Source organism: Odocoileus virginianus, chromosome 3, assembly GCF_023699985.2.
Source record: "Odocoileus virginianus isolate 20LAN1187 ecotype Illinois chromosome 3, Ovbor_1.2, whole genome shotgun sequence".
Classification (NCBI taxonomy): Eukaryota; Metazoa; Chordata; class Mammalia; order Artiodactyla; family Cervidae; genus Odocoileus; species Odocoileus virginianus.
This window is the reverse complement of record NC_069676.1, coordinates 11968999-11986631: the sequence shown is the minus strand read 5'-3', so window position 1 is coordinate 11986631 and position 17633 is coordinate 11968999. Positions and strand designations below refer to the sequence as shown.

Below are 17633 nucleotides of genomic sequence, written 5' to 3'. Positions count from 1 at the left end.
TACACTGCCTTAAAATATTGCCCAACTTAGGTAAAGCTCCATGAATATTACCTATTATTATTTTCATCAATATCCACTACTTATTTTTAAAATATAAACATTAATATATGCTTCAATCTCACACTTGATAAAGATTTGAAATATTAATGATACAGTTTAACTTTTCTTGGAATTTCAGCTCTATATCATTCCTCTGCATACACATCCCCAAAAGGAACCAGTGTCATGAAGTTGATGAGTGTTATTTCCTTGTCAGTGTTTCCATAATGTCAATTTCATTTATGTATCCATAACCAGCTTCTTAAAATCTTCCTTAAACAGAGTAACTACCAATATTGCCTCTAAGATGCTCTTGTTTAGCACAAGTTTGAGGTTAAGTCTCCTTGTGAAATACATAAAACTATTTCAAACATTTACCAGATGCACATTATCATGTAAGGATATACAACATTTTCTTTATTGCATAAATTTATGTTTATATATATTGATTCAAATTTTAAAAATTTAAAATATATATTTTTCATTCATTTAAAATTCAATAATATATAATTTGATATATTTAATTTATATATTAAATAAATATTTATTTACATTCTATACCATATTTGTCATATTACTTATATCAGTTTATTCGTTTTTTTAGAAGCTCAAATGCAAGGATTTTATTTCTAAGTCCAGTGTTGGTTTAACCCACTGAAAATCTCTATTCTTTCACAAAACCTTAAAATAATTCTATATAATGGCTTCTTAAAAACATTGTAATGACCTCAAAGAAAATAGAAGAGCCAGCTGGTCTAGAGTTTGATAGAGATAAGTAAAGGAGATTTTAGGAAATTTTCTGAATTTAAAATAATCTCTCCATTGCTATCTGTTCATGATATCTTCAGTAAAAGCCTCCTGCTATTAAAAAAAAAATTAAAAAAAAATTAAAAAAAAAATAAAAAGAAGAGAGCCCAGAAATTTCATTATGTTTAGGAGTAAACAAAAGACTCATGCATGAGAGCTTAGTTCTCACCAAATAAATATATATCTTTATTGACTTCTCCATCAATGGGAATTTCTTTTTTTAAAAAAACTGGGTTGTTTGATCAAAAGAAAACTATGATTTCAAAGAGGTCATCCACTATTTGAGGGAAAATGTCTGCCACAAATATACAACAACTTATTAACAAATTATTATCTCTTGGGCATGTGGGTAAAAAAAGATTTCCATTTCCTTATATATATTTGAAATTTTTCTATTAAGCATTTTTAAGGAGAAAAAAATTGAAGATTATAAGCAAACAAAAAAAAGAAAAGATAATAGATTATATACTAAAATTAGGTTATGATTTTCATGCTTTTCTGGGGAGCTCTTTTTTTTTCATTTATTTTTATTAGTTGGAGGCTAATTACTGTACAATATTGTAGTGGTTTTTGCCATACATTGACAAGAATCAGCCAAGGATTAACATGTGTTCGCCATCCCGATCCCCCCTCCCATCTCCCTCCCCATCCCATCCCTCTGGGTCTTTCAAGTGCACTAGCCCCAAGCACTTGTCTCATACATCCAACCTGGGCTGGTGATCTGTTTCACCCTTGATAGTATACTTGTTTCAATGCTATTCACTCAGAACATCCCACCCTTGCCTTCTCCCACAGAGTCCAAAATTCTGTTCTGTACATTTGTGTCTCTATTTCTGTTTTGCATATAGGGCTATCATTACCATCTTTGAAAATTCCATATATATGTGTTAGTATACTGTATTGGTGTTTTTCTTCCTGACTTCCTTCACTCTGTATGATGGGCTCCAGTTTCATCCATCTCATTGGAACTGACTCAAATGAATTCTTTTTAATGGCTGAGTAATATTACATTGTGTATATGTACCAGAGCTTCTTATCCATTTGTCTGTTGATGGGCATCTAGGTTGCTTCCATGTCCTGGCAATTATAAACAGTGCTGTGATGAACATTGGGGTGCACGTGTCTCTTTCAGATCAGGTTTCCTTGGTGTGTATGCCCAGGAGTGGGATTACTGGGTCACACGGCAGTTCTATTTCCAGTTTTTTAAGGAATCTCCACACTGTTCTCCATAGTGTCTGTACTAGTTTGTATTCTCACCAACAGTGTAAGAGGGTTCCCTTTTCTCCACACCCTCTCCAGCATTTATTGCTTGCAGACTTTTGGATAGCAGCCATCCTGACTGGCATGAAATGGTACCTCATTATGGTTTTGATTTGCATTTCTCTGATAATGAGTGGTGTTGAGCATCTTTCCATGTGTTTGTTAGCCATCTGTATGTCTTCTTTGGAGAAATGTCTGTTTAGTTCTTTGGCCCATTTTTTGATTGGGTCGTTTATTTTTCTGGAGTTGAGCTGGAGGAGTTGCTTGTATATTTTTGAGATTAATAATTTGTCTGTTTCTTTCTTTGCTATTACTTTCTCCCATTCTGAAGGCTGTCTTTTCGCCTTGCTTATAGTTTCCTTTGTTGTGCAAAAGCTTTTAAGTTTAATTAAGTTCCATTTGTTTATTTTTGACTTTTATTTCCAATATTCTGGGAGGTGGGTCATAGAGGATCCTGCTGTGATTTATGTCAAAGAGTGTTTTGCCTATGTTCTCCTCTAGGAGTTTTATAGTTTCTGGTCTTACATTTAGATATTAAATCCATTTTGAGTTTATTTTTGTGTATGGTGTTAGAAAGTGTTCTAGTTTCATTCTTTTACAAGTGGTTGACCAGTTTTCCCAGCACCACTTGTTAAAGAGTTTGTCTTTTTTCCATTGTATATTCTTGCATCCTTTGTCGAAGATAAGGAGTCCATAGGTACGTGGATTTATCTTTGGGCTTTCTATTCTGTTCCATTGATCTATATTTCTGTCTTTGTGCCAGTACCGTACTGTCTTGATGACTGTGGCTTTGTAGTAGAGCCTGAAGTCAGGCAGGTTGATTCCTCCAGTTCCATTCTTCTTTCTCAAGATTACTTTGGCTATTCAAGGTTTTTTGTATTTCCACACAAATTGTGAAATTATTTGTTCTAGTTCTGTGAAAAAATACCGTTGGTAGCTTGATAGGGATTGCATTGAATCTATAGATTGCTTTGGGTAGTATAGCCATTTTCACAATATTGATTCTTCCAATCCATGAACACGGTATATTTCTCCATCTATTTGTTTCCTCTTTGATTTCGTTCATCAGTGTTTTATAGTTTTCTATGTATAGGTCTTTTGTTTACTTAGGTAGATATACTCCTAAGTATTTTATTCTTTTTGTTGCAATGGTGAATGGTATTGTTTCCTTAATTTCTCTTTCTGTTTTCTCATTGTTAGTGTATAGGAATGCAAGGGATTTCTGTGTGTTAATTTTATATCCTGCACCATTACTGTATTCATTGATTAGCTGTAGTAATTTTCTGGTAGTCTTTAGGGTTTTCTATGTAGGGGATCATGTCATCTGCAAACAGTGAGGGTTTTACTTCTTCTTTTCCTATCTGGATTCTTTTTATTTCTTTTTCTGCTCTGATTGCTGTGACCAACACTTCCAAAACAATGTTGAATAGTAGTGGTGAGAGTGGACACCCTTGTCTTGTTCCTGACTTTAAGGGAAATGCTTTCAATTTTTCACCATTGAGGATAAAGTTTGCTGTGGATTTGTCATATAGAGCTTTTATTATGTTGAGGTATGTTCCTTCTATTCCTGCTTTCTGCAGAGTTTTTTTTTAATCATAAATGGATGTTGAATTTTCTCAAAGGCTTTTTCTGCATCTATTGAGATAATCATATGGTTTTTATCTTTCAATTTGTTAATGTGGTGTATTACATTGGTTGATTTGTGGATATTAAAGAATCCTTGCATTCCTGGGATAAAGTCCACTTGGTCATTATGTATGATCTTTTTAATATGTTGTTGGGTTCTGTTTGCTAGAATTTTGTTAAGGATTTTTGCATCTATGTTCATCAGTGATATTGGCCTGTAGTTTTTTTTCCCTGTGGCATCTTTGTCTGGTTTTGGTATTAGGGTGATGGTGGCCTCATAGAATGAGTTTGGAAGTTTGCCTTCTGCAATTTTCTGGAAGAGTTTGAGTAAGATAGGTGTTAGCTCTTCTCTAAATTTTTGGTAGAATTCAGCTGTGAAGCCATCTGGTCCTGGGCTTTTGTTTGCTGGATGATTTCTGATTACAGTTTCAGTTTCTGTGCATGTGATGGGTCTGTTAAGATCTTCTATTTCTTCCTGGTTCAGTTTTGGAAAGTTATACTTTTCTAAGAATTTGTCCATTTCTTCCAAGTTGTTCATTTTATTGGCATAGAGCTGCTTGTAATAGTCTCTTATGATCCTTTGTGTTTCAGTGTTGTCTGTTGTGATCTCTCCATTTTCATTTCTAATTTTGTTGATTTGGTTCCTCTCCCTTTGTTTCTTGATGAGTCTGGCTAATGGTTTGTCAATTTTATTTACCTTTTCAAAAAACCAGCTTTTAGCTTTGTTGATTTTTGCTATGGTCTCTTTTGTTTCTTTTGCATTTATTTCTGCCCTAATTTTTAAGATTTCTTTCCTTCTACTAACCCTGGGGTTCTTCACGTCTTCCTTCTCTAGTTGCTTTAGGTGTAGAGTTAGGTTATTTATTTGACTTTTTTCTTGATTCTTGAGGTAAGCCTGTATTGCTATGAACCTTCCTCTTAGCACTGCTTTTACAGTGTCCCATAGGTTTTGGGTTGTTGTGTTTTCATTTTCATTCATTTCTATGCATATTTTGATTTCTTTTTTGATTTCTTCTATGATTTGTTGGTTATTCAGAAGTGTGTTGTTTAGCCTCCATATGTTTGAATTTTTAATAGTTTTTTCCCGTATTTTTCCCATTTTCCTTTTAATAGATTTTTGAGATCTACTCTTACTGCATTGTGGTCAGAAAAGATGACTGGATGATTTCAATTTATTTTTGAATTTACCAAGGCTAGATTTATGGCCCAGGATGTGATCTATTCTGGAGAAGGTTCCGTGTGCACTTGAGAAAAAGGTGAAATTGATTGTTTTGGGGTGAAATGTCCTATAGATATCAATTAGGTCTAGCTGGTCCATTGTGTCATGTAAAGTTTGTGTTTCCTTGTTAATTTTCTGTTTAGTTGATCTATCCATAGGTGTGAGTGGGGTATTAAAGTCTCCCACTATTATTGTGTTATTGTTAACTTGCCCTTTCATTCTTGTTAGCATTTGCCTTACATATTGCGGTGCTCCTATGTTGGGTGCATATATATTTATAATTGTTATATCTTCTTGGATTGATCCTTTGATCATTATGCAGTGTCCTTCTTTGTCTCTTTTCACAGCCTTTATTTTAAAGTCTATTTTATCTGATATGTGTATTGTGAGTGCTGCTTTCTTTTGGTCTCCGTTTGCGTGTAATAAGTGTATATGCGTAAATAAGTGTAATCAGAGAAACGAGAACATGCAAAAACAAGGAAACAAATCAAAGGAGACCAAATAATAATAATGTTCATTAAGCATAGTCAAGGATCTTTAGTTCCGTCAAGGGCTATAGATAATATTCTGAGCCTTATTCTGTGAACTGTCTTACTCAAACCCTCACCAGGTGGAGAAGTTAACCACATGGATCAGACTGTAGCCGTGACATAAGCTGCCACAATTCCTAGAATTGGCCTCAAAGAAATGAGAACAAACCGACTCTGAAATTGAAGATTAACTGTACCTAAAAGAACTAAGATGATGCTGGTCAGACCATCAATGACCAATTTGAAGATGACTGTCAGAGCTGAATGTAGTGTTTCTGCATGTAGCCCCTCCTTCAGCCTATAAAAATTCTTCCTCACTGACTTTCTGTGAGGGGGAGTTGGCCTTTTGATAGACGTCACCACCGACCAGTTGCCCGCATCTAAAGTAAAACAAATTTTCCTTTCCATCAACCTGGCCGATTTATTGGCTTTTGAGCAGTGAGTAGCTGGACCCTACCTTTCAGGAACAAGTCTACAGTGTGGAAGTCATATTGCTTAACTTTTTTTTTCTATTAAAAATGGAAGAATTTTTTCAATATTTAATTGCTTTTTTTTTTTTTTTTTTTCAATTCTTGGTTCCTTCTCTGTAACAACAAAGTATAGGGTCTGGTGGATTCAGAAATAAATGAGCCTCAGTCATTTTACGTAGTTATTGCATAGAAGGCATCCTTTATTTGTTTAGTCTTACTTCAGTGGCATGTATCAATAAGGAATCAACACATTTGACAATCGTACATCTCAGAGATACTATGAAATTGCCCCATAATATGCTAAGAATAAGGGGAATGCACAGGATTCAAAAGCAAATTGTCAGTCTCCGAGTCCCTCACACTAATTTTGTTGTTTCCTGACTTTTTGAAAGGTTTCAGCAAAGGTGAAAAAATGAAAATGTTAGTCTCTCAGTTCAGTTCAGTTCAGTCACTCAGTCGTGTCCGACTCTTTGCGACCCCATGAATCGCAGCACGCTAGGCCTCCCTGTCCATCACAAACTCCTGGAGTTTACTCAAACTCATGTCCATCGAGTCAGTGACGCCATCCAGCCATCTCATCCTCTGTCATCCCCTTCTCCTCCTGTCCCCAATCCCTCCCACCATCAGGGTCTTTTCCAATGAGTCAACTCTTCTCATGAAGTGGCCAAAGTATTGGAGTTTAAGCTTCAGCATCAGTCCGTCCAATGAACACCCAGGGCTGATCTCCTTTAGGATGGACTGGTTGAATCTCCTTGCAGTCCAAGGGACTCTCAAGAGTCTTCTCCAAACCACAGCTCAAAAGCATCAATTTTTCAGCACTCAGCTTTCTTCACAGTCCAATTCTCACATCCATATATGACTACTCAGTCATGTCCAACTGTAGCCTCTGTCCATGGAATTCTCCAGGCAAGGAAACAGGAGTGAGTTGCCATTCCCTTCTCTAGGGGATCTTCCCATCCCAGGGACTGAACCCAGGTCTCCTCCACTGAAGGCAGATTCTTTACAGTCTGAGTCACTAGGGAAGGCAAAGGTACCAAGGTCTAATCAGAGACACGTCTGAGGTGTATTTATTAATGTTTTCATTTTCCTGAGTAAAGATGAACAAGACTCTGACTTTATATTTCCTTTTGTGATTGAGTAGGTGGATTATAAATGTGGATGAGGAAGTGATAAGTTAAAATCCAGGAGCAGGACAAGCAGGTAAATCTGCCTTGAAGTGTCTGGGTTCTTTCTCTCAATGAGTTTGCTGGTGATCTCAACCACCCCTCCTTCCTATGAGTGATGCAGCAAGTGCAGCCTTTGTGTCCTCTGGAAAATTCCAAAGGGAAGGGTGTGGTAAGTAGGAAGTCTCTGCTAGGACTGCCCAGTCATGTCACTCTGGGTTTGCAGGGGGCACTGTCCAGGTGCCCTTTGTCTGGAGGAAATCTGCCCAGATTCACCGGCTTCAAATCTGGCTTCAACCCTTTCTAACTCATGACCTGGTACAAGTTACAGAAAATGCTGCAAGCCTTTCCTTTTCTTAAAGTGCTAATGAGGGCCTCTCTGATGGTCCAGTGGTTAAGAATCCACCTGCCAATGCAGGGGACATGGGTTTGATTTCTGTTCCAGGATCCTACATGCCCTGGGGCAAGTAAGCCCATCTGCCACAACTACTGAGTCCATGCTCCTCGAGCCCATGCTCCATGAGAGAAGCCACAGCAATAAGAAGCCTGAGCACTGCAACTAGAGAGTAGCCCCCTCTTTCTGCAACTAGAAAAAGTCTGTGTTCAGCAATGAAGACCCAGCACAGCTAAAAGAAGTATTAATAATGTGTCTGTGGAGGGGTTGTGCAGATGAAATCAAGCAACATACATAAAACACAGACCTCAGTGCCTGGCACTGGGGATGACCTCAGCAACAGTACATGATATTATGGTTAATGTTATCTTCCTTATCATCCTCATCACTGCTTTCAGGATCATTAGAACTGCTTATGCGAAGTTTACCGAAACCCATGTGCTGCTATAGTTGGAGAAATGCCAGCCAGAATCAGAACCAATGAGAATAGCAGTAGACCTCTGAATGAGAGTTCTCACAACCTAATCAGAAGCAAGAACTTAAACTTCATAGGGCTCTGATAAAAAAATCTTTTATATCAGTGCCCTCTCATCTTTCCATCTCTATTATCATGTTTGTTCCTCCTGAACAGAAAATATTGCTCCCAGTGGTCCCTCCTTCAACCACTCTCTCCCCCTCAACACTTACTGGGCTGGGCTGCATCTCTGCTGGAGCATGACCAAGGAGCACAGACTCATGACCCCTCTCCTGCCTGGTGTGTGATGAAGTCTCAGGGTCCCTTTTCAGGATGGGCAGGAGGACAGACTCAGGTGGGGAATGCACAATGCAGGTGCTTCCAAATGGAGGAGACACAGGTATAGATCCACACACTTAGAACTGGCAAACTAATGTGAAGATGGCACCAGCCAATTATTTACAACGATATGACCTAGGGCTTAATGCACAAAGAGTATAATTAGCCAACTGGTCCATGTTGTCCCAATCTCTGGAGACTTTTTAATATTAATGGAAAAGGAAAAAAGAAGGAAAAGTGAATATCCTTAGGAGGGTGTGGGACCCTCTCTCCTCAGGTGGAAGTCCACTTTTACTTCTTCCTTCCAACCTGCAAGATTTTAACATAAAATTCAGGCTTTTGTTTTTTTAACCACTTTAACATGAAATTTTATCTGTAAATCCATTGTATTTCCTGTGAAATCTATGCAGCATTAGGTCTACACCAAGGATATAATACCTTTTCCATTTTCTCAGTTATTATTTGTCTCTAAGTAGAACTTGGGACTTCCTTTGTAACTCAGTCATTAAAAAATCTGCCTACAATGCAGGAGACTGGGGTGTGATTTCTGGGTCAGAAAGATCCCGTGGAGAAGGAAATGGCATCCTACTCCAGTATTCTTGCCTGGGAAATCCCATGGACAGAGGAACCTGGCAGGCTACAATCCATAGGGTTGCAAAGAGTTGGACACGACTTAGCAACTAAGCCACCACCAAGGATAACTTATTTTCTTTTCCTTAGTCTTTGCTTTGGTTGGCATTTTATAGGATGGAGATTTACATGTTTTTATTATTTGCTTATCTGAATATGTCATCAGCTCTAAGTTTTTGCTCCTATTGTATACATTGGCATATTAGAAAACTATTGATTTTTACACATTTTTGGTAACTAGTATTTAATTAAATGGCTTCCTGGGTGGTGCAGTGGTAAGGAATTCTCTTGGCAATGCAGGAAATGCAGGAGATATGGATTTGAACTCTGGGTTGGGAAGAACCCATGGAGAAGGAAATGGCAACTCACTCCAGTATCCTTGCCTGGAAAATCCCAAGGACTGAGGAGACTGTGAAAGTGAAAAGTGGAAGTTGCTCAGTCATGTCCAATTCTTTGTGACTCCAAGGAATTCTCCAGGCCAGAATACTGGAGTGGGTAGCCTTTCCCTTCTCCAGGGATCTTCCCAACCCAGGGATCAAATCCAGGTCTCCCACATTGCAGGCAGATTCTTTACCAGCTGAACCACAAGGGAAGCCCAAGAATACTGGGGTGGGTAGCCTATCCCTTCTGTAGCCCATGGGCTTGCAAAGAGCCAGACACAACTGAGTAATGGGCATGCATGAATGAATGTAAGAACACAAGATTGTAAACAGAGCAGTGATTTTAAGAGCCCCAGCCCAAAGCAGGTGCAGAAGTGTGAGTTTGGAGCAGAGACAGTAGCTTCATAACCAGCACTTACACCCGACTGTATAGTGTAGAGAGAGACTATATGTGAAGAATCGATATCAGAAAGGGGAAATTTGCCTGTTGCCATGGTAAGCTCTTCATATCTTCCCACCTTGAGTTCTGATCATTGTCCAAGAGCTGTTAGGATTCAAGGTGTACAAGTCATCTTGGAATTCAAGATATGACTGAGATCAGAAGTTCTAAACCTTGTCCACACTGGATCCCTTTAAGTGCTTTTAAAAATCCCCAGGACGCATTCAACTATAAAGCAGTCTCTGGATGTGAGACCCAGTTGTCAGTGGTTTTTTTTTTTTTTTTAATTTTTTTTATCTCAGTTTTATTTATTTATTTACTTTACAATATTGTATTGGTTTTGCCATACACTGACATGAATCTGCCATGGGTGTACATGTGTTCCCCATCCTGAACCCCCCTCCCACCTCCCTTCCCATTCCATCCCTTGGTGCTGGTGTCAATGTTTTTAAACTTCTGATGATTTCAATAATAACCAAGATTGATGTCACATCTAGCCTGTGTAAATGGACCTCAAACTTGAGAAAATTTTATGGAAAATACATCAGAGCTGTGAAAAAAGATGTGAAATTTAAATATATAGAAAGAGTTATTCATCTTTTCAGGATCCTTGGACCACAGATAATAAACAATAGAATCACCATAGATGAAAACTACTCAATCATGCCATGAATAAGATGGACAAAGGATCCTAGAAGCCTCCCCCAGTCCCATTGAAACAATACCAAAAGAAGAAACACTCAGTTGTTCAGCAAGGAGAGGAATCAAGGCCATGAGAGCTACAAAAATGATGAGATGAGAGAGGTAGAATTTCAGGTCAACATGCTTAGTTTTACTGCATTTTCCAGCCTACACTCCAAGTAGGTGGCAAAGGCGCTGAGGTTAGATTATTTTTCTGAGAAACCTCCACATGGCCCTTTTGATGTCTTGGTTCCTCAGGCTGTAGATGAAGGGGTTCAGCATGGGGGTGACCACAGTGTACACCACAGAGGCCACTGCATCCTTCCTGGGGGATTGTGAGATGGCTGAACTGAGGCACACACCAAGACCTGTTCCATAAAATAAGCAAACAACTGCCAGGTGAGAGCCACAGGTGGAGAAGGCTTTGTATTTCCTACCTGATGAGTGAACTCTCAGAATGGAGGAAAGAATTTTACAGTAAGAGAAAAAGATTCCAGAGAAAGGAATAAAACCAAAAATGGCACCAACAAAATACATGACTATATTATTTGTGAGCATGTCAGAACAGGTAAAGTTGAGCAGTTGAGAAGGGTCACAGAAGAAATTAGATATTTTCACATCCTTGAAGCAGGTAAGTTGTAACACAATCAAATTCTGCACTTGGGAGTTCAAAAGGCTAACAAAAAAAGACACTGAAATTAATTTGCAACAGGTGCATGGGTTCATGATGACCTGGTAGTGCAGTGGGTGACAGATGGCCACAAACCTGTCATAGGCCATCACAGACAAAAGCATACAATCCATCCCTCCAAAGAGGATAAAAATGGACATCTGTGTCAGGCAGCCTGCATAGGAGATGACTCTGCTGTGAGACTGGATGTTCACCATCATCTTGGGGACCGTGGTGGAGATGAAACCTATATCCACAAAGGATAGGTTGGAGAGGAAGAAGTACATGGGGGTGTGAAGGTAGGGATCAGAGGAGACTGCCAGAATGATGAGCAGGTTTCCCAGCACGGTGACCAGGTACATGGATAGGAAGAGTCCAAAGAGGAAAGGCTGAAGTTCTGGATCATCTGAAAGACCCATGAGGAAGAATTCCGATACATTTCTTAGGTGTTGTGGCTCTATGTAGATTGGGCACCTTTTAAAAAAGAAAAGAATTAGTGGAAAAAAGGAAATAATTACACTTGACCTTAGCCAAAAGGCCGAGAAGTGATAAAAAGGAAATAATTATATGGTCATGCAGTACCTTGTCCATATTTTGGATTCTAGGAATTCATTTCTAAGATCATTCACCCCAGGGCCTTCAGCAATATATCTCAGTGTGACAAGTTCTATCTGCTCAGAACTGTTCCTTCATTGCTTTCTCCTTCTCCACCTCTCTCTACACACAATTATTTTGTAGGTCCTGGACTGAAGGGTAAAAGAGGTGCAAGAATATTGGAGATACTAAATCCATGATCTCAGTAAAAAATAGTCTTCTCTTTAGAAAAAATCTAGAATGAAAACTGCCCCTCTAAGAAAAAGTAATATATGTATAATTATGGCTGATTCCAATTGTTGTATGGCAGAAACCAACACAACATTGTAAAACAATTTTCCTCCAATTAAAAAGGTTTAAAAAGAAAAATATTCAAATGGAAAGAAAGTGAGGCATAGTTATATAAATCTTATTTTACTTTATACTGTCTATAAATTTCCTTTATTTAGAATGTTTGTAAGCACTCTATGAAACATAGGACTCTGTTACCTGAATTCTAAATTTAAGATCAAAGTCAGAAAACATTTCTATGTCATAGTAATCTTCATAATTTTTATCATTCTTTGATTTCCTAAATTTTCTGTTTCAAATAATAAGTATTTACTCAAAAATGAGAGTTGTCCTTTAATTAATTAATTAATTTGAGAGTTGTCTTTTAAAAGTCATTAAGTATATACTTCATACCATTGGTTTTGCTGGAATCAAACTATAAGAAGTATGGTTTCCTTAAGTGTACATAATGAAACATTGCTGAGGACTGCAAAAAAGATGTTAGTACACGTGAACGTGAAAGTTGCTCAGTCGTGTCCAACTCTTTGTGAACCCATGAACTATACAGCCCATGGAATTCTCCAGGCCAGAATACTGGAGTGGGTAGCCTTTCCCTTCTCCAGCAGATCTTCCCAACCCAGGGATTGAACCCAGGTCTTCCATATTGCAGGTAGATTCTTTACCAGCTGAGCTACAAGGGAAGCCCAAGAACATTGGAGTGGGTAGCCTATCCCTCCTCCAGGGGATCTTCCCAACCCAGGAATCAAACTGGGGTCTCCTGCATTGCAGGTGAATTCTTTACCAACTGAGCTATCAGGGAAGCCTCAGAGCTCTGTTAATGTTTAAACAATAATAAGATTTTTAAACATTTGATTTTTTTTAAGGTGAGGTTATTTGTGTCAACCCAATATGTATAATCTTGGTGCTTCCCTGGTGGCTCAGCTGGTAAAGAATCCTCCTGCAATGTGGGAGACCTGGGTTTGATCCCCCAACTGTTTTGCGACCCCATGGACAATAGCCTGCCAGGATCCTCTCTCCAGGGGATTTTTCCAGGCAAGAATTCCGGAGTGGGGAGCCATTTCCTTCTCCAGGGGAACTTCCTGCCCCAGGGATGGAACCCACATCTCTTGCATGGGCAGGAAGATTCTTTACCAACGGAGCCACCAGTAAAGTCCCCATAAATGGTGGATAGATAGAGATACAGACATATAGATGGCAGGTTAGGTATAGGCAAGTAGATAGATAGATAGACAGATAGGTAGATGGTGTTTTAGTTGCTAAGTCATGTCTTACTCTTTCTGACCCCATGGACTGTAGCCAGCCAGGCTCCTCTGTCCATGGGGATTCTCCAGGCAAGAATACTGGAGTGTGTTGTATGGCAATGTTTAAGTTCATCCATGTTGCTGTAAATGGCATTATTTCATTATTTTTTTTATGGCTGACTAATGGGAAATTAGTCATACCAAGTGAAGTAAGTCAGACAGAGAAACACAAGATATCATATGATACCAGTTATATGAGTAATGCTAAGAAAATGGTACGAATGATCTTCTTTTCTTTTTTTTTTGAATGATTTTATTTTCAAGAGACATGGAGTCACAGACGAAGAAAACAAACTTATGGCTACCAAAGGGGAAAGGGGGGCAGGAATAACCTAGGAGCCTGGGATTGACATATACACACTACTATACATAAAATGACCCAGATGTGATCCCTGGGTCAGGAAGATCCCCTGGAGGAGGGCTTGGCAACTCACTCCAGTGTACTTGCCTGGAAAATGCCATGGACAGAAGAGCCTGGCGGGCTACAGTCCATGGACTCTCAAAGAGTCAGACATGACTGAGCGACTAACACATACATCAAATAAATAATTAATAAAGGACCTACTGTAGAGAGCAAGGGATTCCACTCAATATTCTGTAATAACCTCTATGGGAAACAATCTAAAAAGAGTGTAGATGTAAAAACGTATGTATATGTATAACTATTTCACTTTGCTGTACACCTGAAATGAACACAACATAGTAAATCAACTATTCTTAATAAAAAATTTTCAAAAAATTAGCATTATTAAAATATATATTTAACATATGTTAAAATGCAATAACTATAACAACATTTACATATCTACTAAATATTTAATGTCACATATATTATTTTGTTATATTATTATTTATATCAACTTTGTTTTAGAGCAATCCTATGAAATTTCTTGTACCTCTCTGTGTCATACAAGTGAGAATTTGTGTATGATATGTGAGTGTTCAACAATTAGTTGTTCAATAACTAAGAATTAGTGCATGTCCAGTCTTATTAATATTAATTGCCTATGTTCATTTCAATGCAAAAAATATTTTCTATCAACTGTATGCATGCATGCATGCTCAATCACTCAGTCACATCTGGTTCTGCAACTCATGGACTGTTAACATCCTCCCTTATTAAGGTATCATATGAATATATTATTGAAATCTGTCTTCTGATCATTTCATGTTACCTGCACATGATGTTTCATCTTCTACAGAGATCTTATTAATCTTATATTTCAAAAGTGGACTGCAAAACATGACTATTCATATAAAATTCTATATTCCATCATGTTAGTACCTTTATGGCCCCTCTATAATACTGCCTCATTCCCATAATTCACTGGTTGACACTCTGAGCCCAAAGAGGGTGAATCAATTATTCTCTCTTGATTTCAAAACTGAGACCAAATTGAGAGCATGGCATTGACATATATGCATTACCCTGTGTAAAGCAGATGGCTAGTGGGAAGTTGCTGTGTAGCACAGGGAGCTCAGCCTGGTGCTCTGTGATGACCTAGAGTGCTGGGATGGGAGGGAGGGAAGGAGGCTCAAGAGGGAGGGGTATATGCACACACTTAGCTGACTCATGATGTCGTACAGCAGAAACAAACACAGCACTGTAAAGCAGTTATATTCCAGTAAAATAATGAAAAAAAAAAAAAAACTGAGGCCAAAGTAGGTTTGAAAAGAAACAGTTACAGTCTTAGCAGTGAGGTTGGTTGAGAACTGGTGCAGGAATAAGTAGATCAATGATTGAGTTCTGAGTCTTTCATCCTCTATTAATGAAATGTCTAAATCTCTCCACCTCTCTGTGCTTCTGTTCCTTCTGGAAAAATGTCTAAGTTGCACCTGTAGACTGTACATGGTACCTAAAAGAAGTTTGGAGCTTAACAGATATTTGGTCATTTAAAAAATTTTTTTCAATCAATTTGGTGTACTGCATTTAGCAAAGAAACACAGATCCCAAATTTAATGATATTTCATGGATTATATGGAAGAGAGATTCAGGCATTTCCTGTTTCAGTGATCTGAATCATGGATGACAACAAATCCTAAAATGTGTCTCAACCCATGCATTAACATGTTCTGTCCCTTTCTTTCCTCTTTCCTGACTTGCCCCCCCACCCCTGGCCCCATATTTGTGAAACTTTCTGCAGTGGTTTTCCAATCATTGAAAGCTGCTGATGCTACTCAATGGAAAAATAATAGGCCCCAGAGAAAGTTCATGAGATACACACAAATAAACACAATTTTATCTTGTCTCTATCCCTTGGGATATTTCTGAAAAGGATGAAAACAGTGGTATGTATGGCTGACTGTGTGAGGACTTTATTGAACTCTCTATTTCCGTGCAAAATGGAAGTTTTTATTCAAATCTTAACAGGGCTTTGTAAAAAAATTCTTGGTATCTCTTCTGTGATATTAGGATGTAGGCTCTGATGTATGCAAGCTAAGTTGCTTCAGTTGTGTCTGACTCTGTGCGGCTTTATGGACCATAGCCTGCCAGGCTCCTCTGGCCATGGGATTCTCCAGGCACGAATACTGAAATGTATTGCCATGCACTTCTCCAGGGGATCTTCCTGACTCAGGGATCGAACCTGCGTCTCTTATGTCTCAAGCTTTGGCAGGCAGGTTCTTTACCATTAGCACCACCTGGGAGGCCCAAGGAAATCCAGTAGGCTCTGGGGAATCAGAAATAAAAGAGCCTCAGTTGTTTTCTTTCATCTATGAAAAACATAAACAAAACCAAATATTCTGTCAGGGATGTAGGAAAAGTATACCATCAGGTCACCAGATATTTAAATCACATGATGTGAAAATTAGCCTTATCATTCAGTTCAGTTCAGTCACTCAGTTGTGTCTGACTCTTTACAACCCATGGACTGCAGCACGCCAGGTCTCCCTGTCAAGCACCAACCTCCAAAGTTTACTCAAAATCATGTTCACTGAGTCAGTGATGCCATCCAACCATCTCATCCTCTGAAGTCCTCTTCTCCTGCCTTCAAACTTTCCCAGCATCAGGGTCTTTTCCAATGAGTCAGTTATCCTTTGCCTCAGGTGGCCAAAGAATTGGAGTTTTAGCTTCCAGTGACTATTCAGGACTGACTCCTTTAGGATTGATTGGGTGGACCTCCTTGCAGTCTAAGGGACTTTCAAGAGTCTTCTCCAACACCACAGTTCAAAAGCATCAATTCTTTGGTGCTCAACTTTCTTTACAGTACAACTCTCACATCCATACATGACTACTGGAAAAACCATAGCCTTGTCCAGACAGAACTTTGTTGGCAAAGTAATGTCTGCTTTTTAATATGCTGCCTAGGTTGGTCTTAGCTATCCTTCCGAGGAGCAAGCGTCTTTTAATTTCATGGCTGCAGTCACCATCTGCAGTAATTTTGGAGCCCAAGAAAATAAAGTCTCTCACTGTTTTCCCATCTATTTGCCATGAAGTGATGGAATCAGATACAATGATCTTAGTTTTCTGAATGTTGAGTTTTAAGCCAACATTTTCACCCTCCTCTTTCACTTTCATCAAGAGACTCTTTAGTTCTTTTTCACTTTCTGCCATAAGGGTGGTGTCATCTGCATACTTGAGGTGATTGGTATTTCTCCCAGCATTCTTGATTCTAGCTTGTGCTTCATCCAGCCCAGTGTTTCTCATGATGTACTCTGCATATAAGTTAAATAAGCAGGGTGACAATATACAGCCTTGAGATACTCCTTGCCTGATTTGGAACCAGTCTGTTGTTCCATGTCCAGTTCTAACTGTTGCTTCCTGACCTGCATACATATTTCTCAGCAGGCAGGTCAGGTGGTCTAGTATTCCAATCTTTTGAAGAATTTTCCACAGTTTGTTGTAATCCACACAGTCAAAGGCTTTGGCATAGCCAATAAAGCAGAAATAGACGTTTTTCTGGAACTCTCTTGATTTTTTGATGATCCAACAGATATTGCCAATTTGATCTCTAGTTCCTCTGCCTTTTCTAAATCCAACTTCAACATCTGGAAGTTCACAGTTCATATACTGTTGAAGCTTGGTTTGGAGAATTTTGAGCATTACTTTGCTAGTGTGTGAGATGAGTGCAATTGTGTGGTAATTTGAGCATTCTTTGGCATTGCCTTTCTTTGGGATTGGAATGAAAACTGACCTTTTCCCTGAGTTTTCCAAATTTGCTGGCATATCAAGCTAGTCAATCTTTTCTCACAACACCATCTTTTAGGATTTGAAATAGCTCAACTGGAATTCCATCACCTCTACTAGTTTTGTTCATAGTGATGCTTCCTAAAGCCCACTTGACTTTGCATTCCAGGATGTCTGGCTCTAGGTGAGTGATCACACCTTCGTGATTATCTGGGTCAGG

The 17633-nt window shown here is 38.6% G+C and overlaps 1 protein-coding gene across 1 annotated transcript; it reads right to left on the bottom strand.

Moving 5' to 3' along the window:
* Positions 1–10632: 10632 nt before the first annotated feature.
* Positions 10633–11607, bottom strand: LOC110122561 (olfactory receptor 7E178-like). The gene has a single exon (XM_020873950.2). It carries the CDS (start codon positions 11518–11520, stop codon positions 10633–10635), a length of 888 nt encoding a protein of 295 aa, XP_020729609.2. The 5' UTR covers positions 11521–11607.
* Positions 11608–17633: the final 6026 nt, after the last annotated feature.